We start from the raw sequence: 16,980 nt of genomic DNA on the forward strand, positions 1-16,980 counted from the left end.
AATGTTGAATTTAACCTTTTTGTACAGCAGCTGGGGTTGTTTTTAAATCGCCCAAAAATAATGTTTGGTTTGAAATGTTTTTTTTTTTTTTTTTTTTTTGCTATTGGTGAGATTTTTGCACTCAGACATGCTAACAACTGGTTTCTTTATGCACAAGTTGATAATGAAACGTTGTCAGCGGATGTCTGCTGGTTGAAAAGAAGTGAGCAAGTAATTTGTCAAAACACAATCCCGTTGAGGTAACTGTGAAGGTACGGCAAATACTTTTGCATTGGCACTTGCTTGTGGTAGTGTTTGTTTATTTGTCATCTAACGTTGCATTTATTTATATGAAAGTGAATTTAAAAAAAGGACAAAACAAAGAGAGAATATTCTCTTGGTTTGTATTGTGCTACAAAGTCTAGCATCATCACCATCATCATCATCATCGTCCACTTTTTGTCGAAAAAATGGACACGACACTAACTTCAGGGTACACATGCTAGCTAGCGGTGGGCTATTACAATAAAAACAACATTGAATCTACAATATTGTACTATGTGAAAACATGCAACCTATTGACATGGCAGAAAATAGATCATCTAGTTACATTCACACCACAAAAGATAGGTCCTTAAAACAAAAAAGGCGTTCTTGTGAATGCGGGGAGAAAAGAGAAGTAGAAGCGCTGCCCCTGTTTCCTGGCAGAAACTTTTAGAATTTCTAAAGTTTATGATTGTGGTTTGTATTAATTACAGGAAGATGCGCTGTCGCCTAATCAATACTTCCAGTTGTCCAGGACCATTACGGGCATTCATTTTATGGGAATGACCACAAAGCTTGAGTCAGGTGAAAGCACCACATGAAAACAAGGAATTGCTATTTTTTGATCATTAGGTGTGTTTCAAATGATTATTTTACATGACCAATCCAAATGTTTGCTTTCATGGGTTATGAAGCAAACAAGTGGGAGGATATTGTATTTTTTACATCTTCTATGAGTCAATGTCACCTTTGAGACGGCTTCATTAGATTTGGCATTAAACCTTCATGATTCACTCTTGTTTTAAATAGAAGCCAAACTGCAAGAAATGCACGCCGCTCAAGATTCCCGCACTTTCCGGCAAGCAGACAATGTACATGCAAACAGCAGAATTTGTGAGCTTGCTGACATTTTTGGGCTAATGTTAGCATTAAATGAGAACACGGTGGACCGTAACGTAAGCTACGGGCGTACTGCAGGTCAATTTCGATTTTGTTTGCTCGTGTCATTTATCTGTTTTTTTGTCAACAGAATAATTCAGATTTTTCCAAATGTGACCCCTGCCACTTTCATCTATGTGGATCTAAATCAGATATACAGTACGTTTCATTTATTTTGCTGGTTATCTGCAAAGACCGGCAAAACTTTTCAACATTTCCAACAGCAATTAAAAGAGATCATTTGAATGCCGACTTGAGAAATCGAAGCGCTGTCATACAGCTGATAATGGTGACGACTGTGTAAACACTGTTAGGAGAACAACTTCACCCCAACGCTTGGTGGACCTTCAGAGGATGCTGACTCGCTCGGTGAGGCCTTGCACATCCGTGTCGTCCCTGCCCTCGTCGTCGTCCGAGGCGTGCGCGGGAGGCGGGGCCACGAGGTGAGCGGGGTACGTCAACGTGTACTGGTGGGCGAACGATTGCCAGCGGCTATCGTCGCTCTCGTGGGTGATGTAACGCTCGCCTAGCTTGGTCTCCAGCTCTCGCAGGTCTAACCATGTCTGATAGTCCTGAGAGGGAAGAGAAAATAGAGTTTGGGTGGAATTCGATCAAAGTTCAAAAGGGCTTTTAGTACGTCATTAAGCAAGAAGCGTGTGTGGGTGTGTCAGTGAGAACTTAAATGACCCAAAACCATTTTTTTTCCCTCACTGATGATCACTTGATGTTCATCCAAGTCATTATCACATTTTTTAGTGCTTAAAATGCGTTTATACATGGATGGTTTTGCAATAATAATTCCTCAAAGTGAGCAGGGGGAGACGCTAGCTCACTTGCAACCCTAATGATGTTAGAAAATGGATGGATAGGTGATGCATGGAAAAATAAATCTCATTGATACACAGAGGGAAAGAGAGAAGCACCTGTAAGTAAGCATGGCTGAGACTCTTGTCCACACTGTAGCGCTTCCTCATCTTAACTTGTAGCAAGTTGTTGATCAAGTCGATGGCTGCCAATCAAAGAGATCATATAAATAAAGCTCACACAACAACAACAACCCAAGAGAAAAACTTCCACTCCCTCTACCGTCGCAGGAGATCTGTTTCCAAGGGTTGGAAGGGTACATGAAGGCAGCATTGTGGATCTGGTCATTGATATCTTCATCCTCGTTAAAAGGGAACGTCCCGCTGAGGCTGACGTACATGATGACGCCGACGGACCACATGTCCAGCGAGCGGTTGTAGCCCTGGTTCAGCAGGACCTCCGGGGCCAGGTAGGCCGGCGTGCCGACCACCGAGCGACGGAACGACTTCTCCCCGATGATTCGGGCAAAGCCAAAATCACACAGTTTTACCTGAGAGGGGAAATAAGACCAGTAACTGTTGATTAAATAATAACAATGGCTGGGCATATTTTTTAATACTATTGAATATCACGGTAAAAATGCCTTTTGTGAAGTTGTTTTTTACCTAGTCGAAAAATTATGAGGAGCTATCCTGCCTGAGGCTGCGGCTTTTTTTTTTTTTTCAGACAGCAGCATACTAAAATAACGATCGATTCACAGTCAATAAACACTGGCATTTCTTGTCTATTTTTAAAAGCATCTAAAGGGCATTCACGTGATTCTTTTGTAATGTTTCTCTCTGATGCGTCGTGTCCTTCATTGTGTTGCTAGAATGATGAAGGCAAATTTGCATTTACACAATGTTCACCAACCATTATCCATCCAGCCAAGGCAGATATGAGGAAACTCTCCCAGCATGCCAGCGAATAAAATGTCACAAAAGGTGCTATATATAAACTAAAATAATCATTCCTCCCCAATTTTCTGACTCATGTGATTCATGTCGAACAGAAAGCTCTGAACAAGAAATGGCAAGAGGTGGCTCGACGCAGAGGTTAAGTGTACCTTCTGCCACCTAGTGGAAGTGCATTTAATTGCTCTGCCTCCACTAAATGTCCATCCATCCATCCATTTTCTGAACCGCTTAGTCCCCACGGGGGTCGCGGGCGTGCTGGAGCCTATCCCAGCCGTCATCGGGCAGTAGGCGGGGGACACCCTGAACTGGTTGCCAGCCAATCGCAGGGCACACAGAGACAGACAACCAATCTCACTCACACTCACACCTAGGGACAATTTGGAGTCTTCAATCGGCCTACTAAGCATGTTTTTGGAATGTGGGAGGAAACCGGAGTGCCCGGAGAAAACCCACGCGGGCCCGGGGAGAACATGCAAACTCCACACAGGGAGGGCCGGAGGTGGAATCGAACCCGCACCCTCCTAACTGTGAGGCGGACGTGCTACCCAGTGCGCCACCGAGCCGCCCCCACTAAATGTCATTTGTGTGAAAACGTTCAGTCAAATGAAGTGAAATTTAATGCTGTAACTTTTAAGTAACATGTCCAAAGAAAATACATTTGCGGTACAAAAAAAGAAGAGGAACTCATTTTGTTTGAAAAATGGTAATTGTTTTGTTTTCCTACCTGGGGAAAAGGATCAGCAGAAGCAAGCAGCACATTCTCGGGTTTGAGATCGCAGTGGACGATGTTCTTAAAGTGCAGGTGTCGCAAGGCTGCCAGGATCTGCGCAAACACAGACTGGTCTTTAAAGTGTCCCGCAAAAATGCCATGATGTCTGACGCAACACGCACACAAACATCTAAAATGACATTAAGCACCAGAGCGGGGCGCATGCACACCTGAGTGATGAGAAATTTGGTGAGCCTCTCAGGCAGTCGGCCTTTCTCGCTGGAGAGGATCATCTCGAGCATGTCGCCGTGGAGCTTCTCCATGACAACAAACACCTTCTCCGGCGTCTCAAACATGCACTCCAGATTTACGATGCCCAAGTGGCGCAAACTCTGAAAGTGAGTTTTCAATGTTGTTGTTAGTGATTTAGAAGGTACTGGGGAAACACATTCCAGCAAATGGGGAGAATTGAAATCTTGGCAACTTTTTGAATGGAGAGGAGTCATCTTTGCTGCCCCCTTCTGGTCATAAATGATATGAAGTCAAACCAGTTTCACCTTACATATATGGAAAACGTTTACCTGCAGGATAGCCACCTCGTTCCTCAGCTGGCTCTCCTGCTTAGTCGGGAAGCGGAGCTTATCGATAACCTTGACGGCCACATCCCTCCCGGTCATCCGGTGCTTTCCTGATGGGAGAAATTTGACAGTTAGAAGTGTGCCCACTGGAAAATAGGAGGTGTATTTGGTTCATTATTCAATCCAATCCTCTTGGGACTTGAGTTTCATGTGAAAGGTCATACCTCCATACACAACTCCAAATTGCCCTGACCCCAGAACTTCATCTGCAAATATCTGGTACACTGTACCAATGTCCTGCAGGAAGGTGCATTCAACTCATTAACAAATATATGATGTTATTTATTCATACTATATATAGATTCTCATTTACTTTTTTCAAGGATAATGTGTGTGTGGCCAAAAAAGATGACCTACCACATTTTCTTGGATTTGACTGTTAGACACAGAAATGCTGACGGAGGCTTGTCCTAAGGAGATTATTTTCCATCCATTATTATGATTATTATTATTATTAAATCTCTTATTGGCCAGCGGAGATGTGACTTACTGTGTGTGGTGTGTCCCTCGGCCGGCGGGGCATCCTGGAAGATGACGGGCATAAGGGCCTGACGGATGGCGCTCTCCCACGCCTTGGCCACCTCCCGGCCGATGCCGCTGTTGGGCGCCACTTGGCTGGGGGATGGGGGGGACTGGGGGAGGGCGTGCTGGGGGGACAGGGGTGTAAGGGTGTTGGGGTCCTCCCCCACAAAGTAGCACATGGTGCCCGTGATGATCTCGAAGCAGTGCGGGTTTGTACCGGAGGGTACCAAGGTGAAGTTACCGGCAGGTCGTACTTCCAGGATTTCCGATAGAGGGATCTCCTACAAGGAAGATGGATGAAAGAAAGCTTTGGTGGCTTACTAGAAATGAGAAACTCCATGCAGCAATCTGGACTTACCTTGTAGTATTTGTTTGAGGTGTTGTTCTGGAAAAGGATGATACACTTACAGTCCAGACGCCAGTAGTGTCTCTTTCTCTGTTGGGGTAGCGCACCAAGAGGATATGTAAGGGAAGGTTTGAGAGCTGACGTCCAAGAGGAATAGAAGAAGAATGACCAGGTGATAGGAAGGCTAAGAGATGGAGAAATTAAGAGAGACATGAAGAAAACAAACAAAAAGGACAAAGACAGCAGAGCAAGTGTTAGTGGTGCAGCAAGAAAGGAAAATCAACAGAACAAGCAAGACGGAAAAGCTACAAGAAAGGAAAAAAGGAAACCAGATAAGTGTCATGATTTACGTACCAGTGTGTCCTTATTGCTGTAGTGAACCATCCATCCCTCCTTGATAGCTGTGCTGGATCGACGGGTTGTTTGCCGCACGGACTGGACCACCCTCATGAGCGGAATGTAAACACTAAAGAGAAGCACAGAATGCAGGTGTTAATCAAAATATAAGATTCGTGTGACGTCGTTGATTTGAGTACCTCTGGTCTGCACTGACTCCGTCCTGGTTGCTCTCTGGAGAAAAGGAGCCCGGGATGCTGCAGGCCTCGTCCGAGTCGTCCATGGATGACTTGTCCGAGGCGTCGTAATCGCTGGTGTAGTCCATGGGCACCTCGGGGTCAGCACTGGGACTCAACATATCTAGGAGAAGATGTCAACGGAGTTGAGTGTAACATGTTATGAAGATGTTTTTCTTTTTTTTTTCCCTGGTGCCTGCCAACCGTCCAGCATGCATACATGCAGACTTACCGTTGTTACCTCTGTTTTCTGAGAAGATAAAGAGATTAGTGGAAATGAGTTCACATTTGTTATTATTCTTGTTATGAATTTGTACAAGCATGCAAATGAGCTCGTATTAATAGCAGGGTTAGCATTTTGTCGCTGCAGAGATGTCCACCTACCTCCGATGGTTTCGCCCAGACAGTCGTTAGGGACTTTGTACGCGCAGCGTTTATGGCAGTTGAACTTGCAGTCTGAGGACAATACGTTCAAAAAAATAATTGGAGGTTTCGAGGCAGAGATTTTGTTTCCTCTTTTTTTATTATTTGATCAATTGTTTTATGTCTTTGCTCACCTTTGCACTGCAAGCCCTGCCTGAAAAGGCCTCGAAGGAGCCTCTTGCAGTACTGGCACACCGTGGGACGGGTGTACGAGTGGACGGCGAACGTGTGCGGCACTTTCACCTTGCTCATTAGGATTTTGTCCAAATGTACGGGACGGCCCGTGTAAAAGCGCCGGGACTCACTCGGCGTCCGGGGCTGTGATGGATAGAAAGAAAGAAAGCCATTCAGTGGATGTAACAGACTATTTGGAAGCGGCGTTAAATCGTACCATTTGCGTGTGTGAGCGGACCAGTCCAGAATCCTCGGTGCAGGTAGATGTGGTCCCGAGGCTGTGAACGGACTCGCTGGTGGAGAGCCGCAGGGACTGGCTACTGTTCACGGAGGTAGTGGACAGGCGTCTTTTCCGAGCTCTGCAGTTGTTTGGAATGTTGAATGCGCAGCGCTTGTGGTAATTCAGCCCACAGCCTGCAGGGGGCGCCAAGAAACAGTAAAGAAACATTAGTGCAAATGAGCGTGATGATTTGAGATCCTATGACATCATTTCTCACCATCACACTTGAGCCCTTGTCGGACCAGCCCGAATAACATCTCTCCGCAGTGATCGCAAAAGGCCGGGGCACGATAGGAATGGACGTTCAGAGCGTGGGGTCGAATCTGGAAATCTTCCGATGTGGCTGCCGCTAAAAGGAAAAAGATCCATTCAGAGATCAAATGGAAATCCTAAACAGATGACGGTTGGTGTTTTTTTTAGATGACTTACCAGATAGCACCACCTCCACCAAATCTCCCTCCTGAATGTCACCTGCAGTTTTAACCAGCTGCAGGATGTTGTTGGTTGATGTGTCGTGCTTAAACAGCAAAATCTTATCGTAAATACCGTAGAAGCCACACTCTGGGAACTGTAACATACACAAAGAGAACATCACAAATTGAGCTAAGAGGAGAAAACAAAACAAGTCTCCGTGTTCTATGTACACTGTGCGTGCGCTCAGAACCAACGGCTCATAAACATTACGTAAATATTTTCATCTGGTTTTGGTGTATAAACACAACTACAGTATAATATTAGTATTCCTTATAACAGTCCCAACAATATCACATCCAAGATGATGCTTATAGGCCAAGAAAAGGAATGTTGTTGTTTTTCCTGTTTGGAGTCAAGGTTCACTATATGGTCAAAAGTTAGCAATGTACAGGAAACATAAGCTGGTCTACGCCTTAGGAGGATATGATACACACACCTCCTTTTCACTTATGTACACAGTGTGCGTTAACACAGCACCACTCACAAACAACGCACACATCGACACACACAGTGACGACCTTAGTTTGCAAAATAGCAACACGTCTGATATACAGGCCCGTCTTGTAGCTAGCTAGTTGTACGAGTGCCAAGCTACACAAAAAGGAGGCCACCACACCCCAGTAACGGCTACTGCTTTTAACCACACAGTCGCTCCCAAAAACATACAATCATACACAGGTAACACAAAGATATCTAGAATGGCAACTTTCTTGAGGGTTAGCAAACTTAAGCTAACATTTGACAGAATTTCAACTATACAGCTAAATCGGCACCGTGCGGTTCCAGAAAATGTCTGCCGCACGTTTGAAGGTTTGTTTATCAGCTGCGGTGAAAGTGGCCCAGATAGTGCTGACGAAAATATTGCACCCATTGAAGTTTTCAACCCACCTACATCAAACATTTCGAATCAGATATATGTACCGCGTGTGGTTAGCGTGTTTGCCCGGGGTTCAAATCTTGCCATGTGGCGTTTGCATGTTGCTTTCGGATTCATACCTCTTGAAATCCAGTTTACGCCAAATCGTGTATATTAGAGCAGTAAAATAGTCAGCATTATAAAATAGACAAGTCAAGACTGACATACACAAACATAGTTTGTCTGTATCTGGCATATAATGTGTAAGACAGCCTAATAAAAATACTTTCCCCACCCCAATCAGTCTCCAAAGGACAGACACCAAAACAGCAAATGATGTCAAAACTACACACATCAGGCAGGATTGACGCAACTAAAATGTGTAATTACAATCACCCACAGACATCCCACTTTCCTTGCAGCTTACAAGCGCCGCCACAATTTGAGCTACAGCTCCCTCCATTTTTTTTTTTTTTAAACTGCCAGAGAAAGCAATGGTCCCATGCAGGCCATCCAAAATCTACAATACGCTAACCACAATGGCAGCAATCACGTCTTTGGCGTTTGTCTACGGAGAATATTATAGAGTAGCCTGTGAGAAAATGACGGCTTTCTTTTCTTTTTCCGACAGCTACCAGCTGGAGATGGGAACGGAGTCATCATTGGAGAAAAGGGGATGTTGTTTGGATTGCAATTTTATGAGCAGCCCATGTTCGTGTGTACATTGTGAGGTGAGAGGTTAGCGAGACAGCAAACAGGCTGAATAATCCTTGCATGTACACGACATGGTGTCATGTCCCGGAGACTGGGCTGTGTCTCCAGACTGGATTTGGGTTACCAGGGATCAGGTTTCCTCACTATACCTGCAGTTCTTTGGGCCAACAAAGCTATTATGCCTGAAATGAATTATAAACAAGACCTTCTTTGCCTCCACCCTCCCCGTCCGTCCATGTTTCCCCTTCATCAACATCCACCCCCGCTTTTCTTTGTATCCTTTCAAGCGATCTCTAATCTTCTTTTCAACTCATCCAGCGAGCTGTGCATATTTAGGCGCTGAAAACTAATAAGGGCAAGAAAGGTGAGAGACGTCGAAAGTGGAAAAAGATGCTAACAAAGATGCCGACTCGCCAGGCACTTCCTTTCTTGTAATCTAATGACCTGACTGACCCACGTATATTTTCCAACAGGGCTAAACTTTGCTTTTAATTTTCTTGCTCCTCCATCCTTCCGCAAAGTACTGTGGGAATAAAAAATGCAGTCCTATAAAATAACATGGCAGGTGTAAGGACTGTTGCCGAGTGTCGCTGCCGATAACGTCATCAACGGGCAAACAACTTAATCATGTCAGCCATTATTAAAAACACACAAAAGCACACGCAAACACAAAACAAGCAATATAGCTCTGTGTGTACAATGCACACACTAAACAGCTTTTCATATCGGACGATGTCACGGAAGCAACGTTTTAGTGATGTCATGGAGTGCGGCTCTTGAGAGTCAAAGGGGAATTACAAATTGTATTTTCTGTCTGTCACATGTAGCGATCTAATGCCGCTTTGACAGCGACCCTTCACCTCAAACGCTTGGTCATATGATGCGGGTCACAAGTGCAGTGTGGAAGTGAGTCATTCAATATCTATTAAGGGGAAAAGACAATCCGGAAGATGGTGAACGTGTGAAAAGATTGGTTGTTATGATGCACTGTGAACAAGAAGAACAACAAAAGCAACAGTCAAGAATACAATGACTTGTGAGGAAGCCGTGGGTTTCTGCTTTTCATCTTCCCCATCATTGCCCCCTCCCGTGGCCCAGTCTTTAGATGGTTCCTATACCGGCGGCGAGGAACAATGGTAAAAACGTAAAGCGCCATCTTTGTTGTTGTCGTTGGCTCATTAGCACAGACAACAACCGTGAGCTAACATTTTGCAGGAGATCACAGCCGAGCGAGCGAGCGAGCGAGGGGGAAAAGGTGAGATGTTGCAAGGCGACAACGAGGAAGGATCACTATTTGGACACGGCGGTCGGTGTATCCCAGAGACGCTGCAATCTGTTGGCTGAAGCTGGACAAGACAAACTTTTGAAGCCCTACAAGGTGTTGCGTTTCGGTGACAACAGCAACGGAAAACTGATCCAAGTCATTTTATAAGCAAGAGGAAACACACTGCATCCCTTCAAATGGCACACGTTGTTTAAACATCCATGTGGGGGTGTGGAGCCAATCATATCTGCTTACACAGTGTGTGTGTGTTTGTGTGTGTGGTCAGGATCATTGCTGGTTCCTTAATTGTCGGGCTAAAGTTCCCCTTTGTTAACGTGTCAGGCGGGGGGGGGGGGGACTGGATAGAAGAGCCCCACCTTTATGAAAGTCATCAGAAGCGTAATGAGCCGTTACCCTAGCAACCTGCACGTGAAGACGTCAAAGACCTGCCCTCATTAGATCCTCGCAGCAACCCGGTGCGACGCAGGAATGTTTTGTTTTTTTTCTCTTTCGAGCAATGGAAGAAACCCAGCTTGCTATTTTTAGACCCAGTGAGGTCACAGGATGACGATGATATGAAGCAGTCAACGTAAATGCTCGTCATTCCTCTAATGGCGCTCCTCCCGCCGCCCTCCATTGAAGTATTTACAGTTGTGCCTGCGTGATTTATTGTCTGTTCAAAACATAAACTCACAGACAAAGCTGGCATGTTTATGGCGTAAAATCTCGTGACATCAGCTCCCCGTTGGGCTTGGCACAACTAAAACAACAAGCATAAAAATTGTGTACACGCAAAGGGCCGGTGAATAAATCCACTTTTGTGATGTCACCCAAGTAAATCGGGATCACCGCCGTATAGTCGAGTTGGATGTGCTATAAAAGTAGAGCTTGGGGATAAATGCTACAATCGCGTGTTTGTTGAATGTGTAGTTTAAAAAAAAAAAAAAAAATCTTGTGTGCAGAGCTGTGTTCCATCCCGAAGTTGACTCAAAAGCATGGCCCTCATTAGAATTGGTATGCACGCACTCTTTTTTTCCACTCCGAGATGCCAGAGGGACCAAAACAGCAAATGGCCTGAGATGTCCTGCGAGTTACAGAGACATGCATTTGTTCTTTTGCTCAGCCAAGCAGAGATAACATCTCAAGCCTTGAAAACTCCAGTGTGATGCCCACATAGTTGCCATCTTAATGGCGCTTCAAAATGTTTTGCTGCTTATCTCAGAGTCTTAAATTGTGCTGATTATTAGATGAGACTATTCGGAAATGTTGGCGGTCATATGGTATCTGACAATCTCTGTGGTCATCATTCGGGCTGGAACATATTTAAAATGTCACGCGTGTCTGAGTATTTTGAATTGGCGGGGGAAAAAAAGACTTGTGGAATATTCCATAAAAAATCTAAAAACATATTGAAATCTAAAAAATCTACACACCCAAAAAGTCATCATAGATATAAAGCCATTTTTGGAGATTCAAACCGGTGCTAAAGAGAGCAGATGTAAGTTTTTGGAATGGCAAAAAAAAAATGACATGACTTATGTTGTATGTTCTACTTTCTCTTCAAGTGTCATATTAGTCACACCCAAATTCTGGCACACCTTCAAATGTAGCTTGAAGGTAATTTTCATGGTCACATTAAGGCTAGGTTGCGATGCTAGTGACGCTTCATGGCTACAATATACAGTCATGGAAAAAAACACAAACAACGAACAGGGTGCGTGGAAACGCACTCATGCAAAGCCTTTCATTCGGCTCGAAGCGTGAAGGAAGGAAGGATGGGAAAGGTAACACGAGGGGAGTGGCTAAGCAGGATAGAAAAAGTGGAGGATAAAGAAGATACGCAAGTCAAGCCATTGCAACTGAACATTTCAAGACAAGCAAAATCAAATCAATCATAAATCATTTTTGCTCTATCTTAAATTATGAACAGTTGAAGAGAAAGATGGCAAGATAATGTAATTAGGGCATAAATAATTTACCAGTGTAATTTCCAAAGTCTTTCCACGGGGCAAGCAGTCGTTTTTAGCATTGTGCGTGAGTGACAGTGTGACAATGCAGTCATTGTCATCAAATCAGCCGTTGCACGCGACAGTCGGAAGACGAAAATAAATGCCAGGATGGAAAGTTGGAAACAAGCCACGGATGACATCGTTGAAGATAACATGACCTGGTTATGATTTCAACACAAAGATGTATGGAAATAGTCATGTGGCTGTTGCTCCAAAGTTATCAGCCATATGTAAACAAATTGAAGCTGTTTGTACACACACACAAACACACACTAAGCTGCATGCTGCAGGCCGCAACCGACACACATCGTTCAAGGGTGAGTCATCCCAACGTCTTTCATCCACGCTCCATCTCCTCTATTTAAAAGTTTTTGTTTCTTTTCCTGTGGGGTGGCTTTGGATCCTAATTGGGAAAGAAATCAAGAGTGGCAAACTTTGTGGGCCCCAGTCATATGACTAACGACTGTTTACATGAGTCACCGTGGCTTCTAAAAAGAAAGAAAAATGAAAAAACAGCGTCTCTAGTGGACAACTTGAAACTCTTGACTCTTTAAATCTGATTTACTTTTGAATGATTTATTCATCAATGGCCATCATATGAATGATAATGACTACATTTTAGGTTCTGTTTGTCTTCAAGCCACGCAACAACAAAGCTCTCCTTGTGTTCTCCAAAATGTTTTTTTCGATTTTTGATTCCCTGCCCAGTTGGTCACAATTCTACAGTTCATAGCAAATTGGAAAAAGCAACCCAAGCCCAAAACCCCCCTCCCCTTTTTTTTTTTTTTATTCAGAGCAGACTTTGGAATGCAAACCAGTCTGTGAAGGTGCATGAATGACAAAATTCTGTCAGCTTTCGTCTCATTTTGTCTTTCTTTTTACTTTCGTCAAATACAGTGTTTATCAAAGGAGGAAATAAATTATTGTACCGTACACCAAACAGAAAGTCAATAAGGAAGCAATTGTTAACACCTGACAATGAAGGAAAACTTTTTAATTAAATGGGCGGAGAAACTTTTGATCATTTAGTTCCTGCTGATGTAGGAGGGAGCAAAAGGGTGGAAATAAGAAAATATACAATGCTGGGTGTGTACATATGTTCCAGACAGAAAGAAGAAATTGTGGGTGTGGCGCCAAACTGGTTAGCACCAAACTCAAAACGGTGCCATGTCGACTCGCCAGGCAGCCCTCAAAGGAAAAGTTCCGGATCCGAATGAGGGAAAATCTCCTCATCTGACCTTCTCCACTACTCTTGCTCATCCTTTCTTGTAGTCTCCAGGCAGCGGGGTGTGCTTTGAATAATCAAATATGCCTCCACTGCAGGACACCGCAAATGCCAAGGGAACAACGGGCAACGGTCAGAGGTGCAAACTTGTTTCGCTAACATGCAAATCAAGTGGAATAACCGCACACCACACACACACGCACACACACAGACATCGGGTACGGGACTGAACGCACAAGTTAGTTTGTCACGCTGTTCCGTGACCTCACCGAGTGTTTTTGTGGTTTACACGTGTAAGAGAGTGTGAGGTAAACAAGGAGGCCAAGCAGCTTCTCTTGGGAGGAGGATGAAACACACAAACGCCTCTCAGAACGGAGGTGGAAACAATGGCCAGGGCAGGGGCTCTTAGTCACAGCTGTGTGTGTCCGTCCTCAAACCGCCAGCGCTGATTAAACTTGACGTTGTCCAACGTAGGACTAAATAAATTTTTCCACAATCACGATGCTCTTTAACATTGGCAGTTTTGCTCAAATGAAAACTACTTCGACTGGTTGAGAAGGCGAACCCGGACGAGCACAGCATCCGAGTTGCGTTCAAGATGACCTCCAGAAAGAGTTTGCGAAAGAGTTGGAGGAAAAGGGCGTTCGACAAGAAGGAGGATGCATAGACGCAGAGAAGAAAAGTGACCAGGCACAACAACGAGGAGGAGGGAATAGTGGACAAGGAGAGGAAGTGTGTGATCTGAAGAGGAGGAAGAGCGGGGGTGGTAGGAAGTATTTCCCTTCAAGAGGCACAGCAATGAGTTGGATTGAAGAAGATGACGAAAGATGATTTCCAAAATTGAAACTATGTCAGGATCAAAGTGTGTTTCATTTTTAAAAACTCGTCAAACGGCCTTTGCTAGCCTAAACGATGCTTTTCTTAGCGGCTAGCTGCAGGCCTACAAACGCTAACACAATGCACATTGGGATTCCAAGCCCTCGTCAAAGTTATGGCGGTGACGGGAAAGTGGGTATTCACTCTTTGGGGGTCATGTGTGGGAAAGTGAAGGTTAGCCTTGGAAACCCACGTGCGCCATGAAGGGAAAAACGTGCCAATGGAAGGAGGGAGCCTGTGAATAAACAGAGCCGGTGACTCACGCTTTCTGGGATGGGGAGAGATGACCGTGGGCGATGCTGGGGGAGCAGGGGTGCACACTGCACCGCACTAAAAACACACCAATGTAGGCATTCATGCGTGACCATAGACACTCGGGCACCCGAGCTCATGCGCCGCCTCGCCTCGCCCGGGACAAACCGCCTATTGTCCACATCCCGCACCTAAATTCTCCTCTCCTAGCAGAACTGGGGTTTTGTATTTAGGGGATTTTAGCATTTCTTGCCGAGTGTGGGTATGTGGCTCATGAGGATAAACAGCCTGAGGGTCTTTTTTTTTTTTCTAATCGTTCTCACTCCAAAATAATCTCCGTGCGCCACACTCAGCAGCACGGTCATTTACTTTGACTGGCTAAGCGGGTGTTCAAGCAGAAGCTAAACGCAGTTTGGACGATGGTATCGCTAACATCTGTTTGCTATTATCGTTCCCCCATAGTATTTGGGAAATAATAAATACCAGGAGTAGCCTTGCATCTATGATTTACCTGAGGGCATAAGAGAAAACCTCGAGGGAAAAACTACAAACACAAGGAGTGAGCCTAATATTGATAAAAAAAAAATAATAATAATCTTCTTGTAGATTTTTCTCCACAAAATACTCATGAGAACATTGCTAAATTACACAGGGAGCCAACAAAGACATGAAATAGAGATTATCCCCCACCCTCGCAGATTTGCAATGAAGAAATTTTCACAAAGCTGAGCTTTGCAAATGCATCAATATAATCGCTGAGCGGCCTAATTGGCTGTTTCAAAGTTCATGTTCCAAACATCTCATCTTAAGAAGACTTCAGCACTGGTATGCCATTATTTTCTTTTTCTCACAACACTGCATGGCCCTGAATAGTGAAAATAAACGATTGCTGGTGAATATCAAGAGCGTATTTCCCAAAATGCTTCGTACTTCCCGCAGCAATCTCATGTGTCCGCAGATTGATTTTCACTTTTTAATAAAACGCCGATCTGGGAACCGTGTGCTTTCCAGATGAGACACATTATCTTATTTGATATTTGGAGAACCAACCAAGGTTCAATAGAAGGATCACACTTGTCAATCAATTCAGCATCATCTGCAAAATGGATTACAATACTGTTTGAAATAAACACCACATATTAGAAAATGGCCAAATAACTATCAAAATCCATCCCTAAAAAAAATTTTTTTTTTAAAAACCCCTCCCAAATCAGGTCACCTGTTTCTCAAGGCACCATGACAGTTTGGATATGAAAACTAATATCTTTTGAGACGACAGTCTTGGTAATTCTCTGGCACAACTCGTGAAGGAAATATGAAAAGGTTAAGACATTAAAATTCCACAGTAACATGGCTAGAAAGTTGCAAATGGGTTGCGACGCTTGTTCTTGGCACGCCATAAAAGCGTTCCGTACTCGCCCTTGTGTGGCAGACAAACACAACAAAGCCTAGCTAAACTAGCTTTAATTGCTTAATAACAGCAAAATTGTCTAACTTTCCCAGAGACTGGTGCCAATTTCCTTGCTCGAGTGTGACGAAACAACATCGGCAAACAAATAGACAGACAAAACGCCACAAAGGTGTGCGTAAATCGCTGGTGTCGGGCTTCAATGTCACCATTTGTTGAAATCAATATTCGTCCATTAATCTAGATCGATCAATCCCCCACGTGTACGAATTATTGATCAGCCCATTTGTTGAAAATGGCTCGCTAACTTTGCTGATGCAATAAACAAACTTGCAAGGTGACGGTGTTGTGTGCATGTGCGTGTTTGTTTACCTTGGTGTCAACAATGGAACAGGCAATTTGTTTCACGAAGGGCAAGTCTGCACTTTGCGGCATCAGCACCGACTCTCGCGTCAGGCCAATCTGGATGCTGAAGGACACCCCTGAAGGAGTCGGGGTCACCGAAGCCATCGCGGCACCCCCCGATGCACCCAGCCCGTGGGTCAAGTCCATCACGTTGAAGCCACCCTGGGGGGACAAGCTGGCCACGGGGACGGGGGTCACTGCAGTCGAACCGTGCAGAGAGGAGGCCCCCGGCGGAAAGAAGATCGGGCCCAGGGGTCCTGAGGGTATGCAGGAGCTGGCGTTCGCCATCCTCGAAATCTGTGTGATGAAGCTCTCAACACTCTCGGGGGGAAATCACGCTTATTCACTGGCTCACCAGCGCAGGAACACGGAGCATAGTCCCAGCCTCCCTGTGGAATTAAGGAAGGGATCCCTCTCTGCAGCAAGTGTTTTCTGCCCTCCCTTCACGGTGTCTTCTCTACTTTACACAAGCGTGAGAAACACACACACCCTCAACTCGAGGAGGGAAAAGGAGCCTGCTCTTCCTCCTCCTTTTTCTTCTTTCCTGGCACTTTTCCTCCTTGTGCTCTGCTGATGAAAAGTCCACAATTGAATGTGAAACCAAATCAAGAGAAAGTGAGAGAACGGCTCCGAAAAGTTTCTTCGGAGTTACAAAATGGCCTCCCTCGCACAGGAAACGATGAGAATAAACTCGAGCGACAGACTGCGCTCAGTACACGAGTGAGTTTTGGGCTTCACTCATTTTGAGAAAAAGAAAAAAGAGCTGAGTGAGAGCGTAAGTGAGCGAAGGCTCCTCACTCGCCTCCAAACAGGAAGTGTAATGATTGACACGCTCTCCGGCCAATAGGCTCTTAGCAGGGCGGGGCTATCTTGACTCCTCGCTCCTCCTCC

General features: G+C 44.8%; 1 protein-coding gene across 2 annotated transcripts; it reads right to left on the bottom strand.

Annotated features, from left to right (window-relative positions):
* Positions 1–366: 366 nt before the first annotated feature.
* Positions 367–16,915, bottom strand: prkd2 (protein kinase D2). Of its 2 annotated transcripts, XM_049726992.2 has the most exons (19): positions 16,057–16,915; positions 7,036–7,174; positions 6,824–6,955; positions 6,544–6,740; positions 6,287–6,470; positions 6,114–6,185; positions 5,962–5,979; positions 5,694–5,853; positions 5,512–5,623; positions 5,170–5,247; positions 4,780–5,092; positions 4,647–4,699; positions 4,454–4,526; positions 4,233–4,339; positions 3,882–4,043; positions 3,667–3,765; positions 2,269–2,536; positions 2,106–2,191; positions 367–1,754 (listed from the first exon to the last, which is right to left on the bottom strand). In XM_049726992.2, exons 1-19 carry the CDS (start codon positions 16,375–16,377, stop codon positions 1,530–1,532), a joined length of 2,799 nt encoding a protein of 932 aa, XP_049582949.1. In that variant the 5' UTR covers positions 16,378–16,915; the 3' UTR covers positions 367–1,529. The 2 variants fall into 2 exon arrangements, with proteins under 2 accessions (XP_049582949.1, XP_049582951.1); XM_049726994.2 differs by lacking the exon at positions 5,962–5,979 and having other exon boundaries at positions 16,057–16,914.
* Positions 16,916–16,980: the final 65 nt, after the last annotated feature.

This window comes from Syngnathus scovelli, chromosome 7 (assembly GCF_024217435.2).
Source record: "Syngnathus scovelli strain Florida chromosome 7, RoL_Ssco_1.2, whole genome shotgun sequence".
In the NCBI taxonomy this organism is placed as follows: domain Eukaryota; kingdom Metazoa; phylum Chordata; class Actinopteri; order Syngnathiformes; family Syngnathidae; genus Syngnathus; species Syngnathus scovelli.

Coding starts and splice junctions, on each gene's coding strand:
- prkd2 (XM_049726992.2), bottom strand. CDS start 16,377: ATGGCGAACGCCAGCTCCTGCATACCCTCAGGACCCCTGGGCCCGATC. Junction 5,248..5,511: donor ACAGCAATAAGGACACACTG/GTACGTAAATCA, acceptor CTACCCCAACAG/AGAAAGAGACACTACTGGCG. Junction 4,527..4,646: donor GTCAAATCCAAGAAAATGTG/GTAGGTCATCTT, acceptor ACCTTCCTGCAG/GACATTGGTACAGTGTACCA.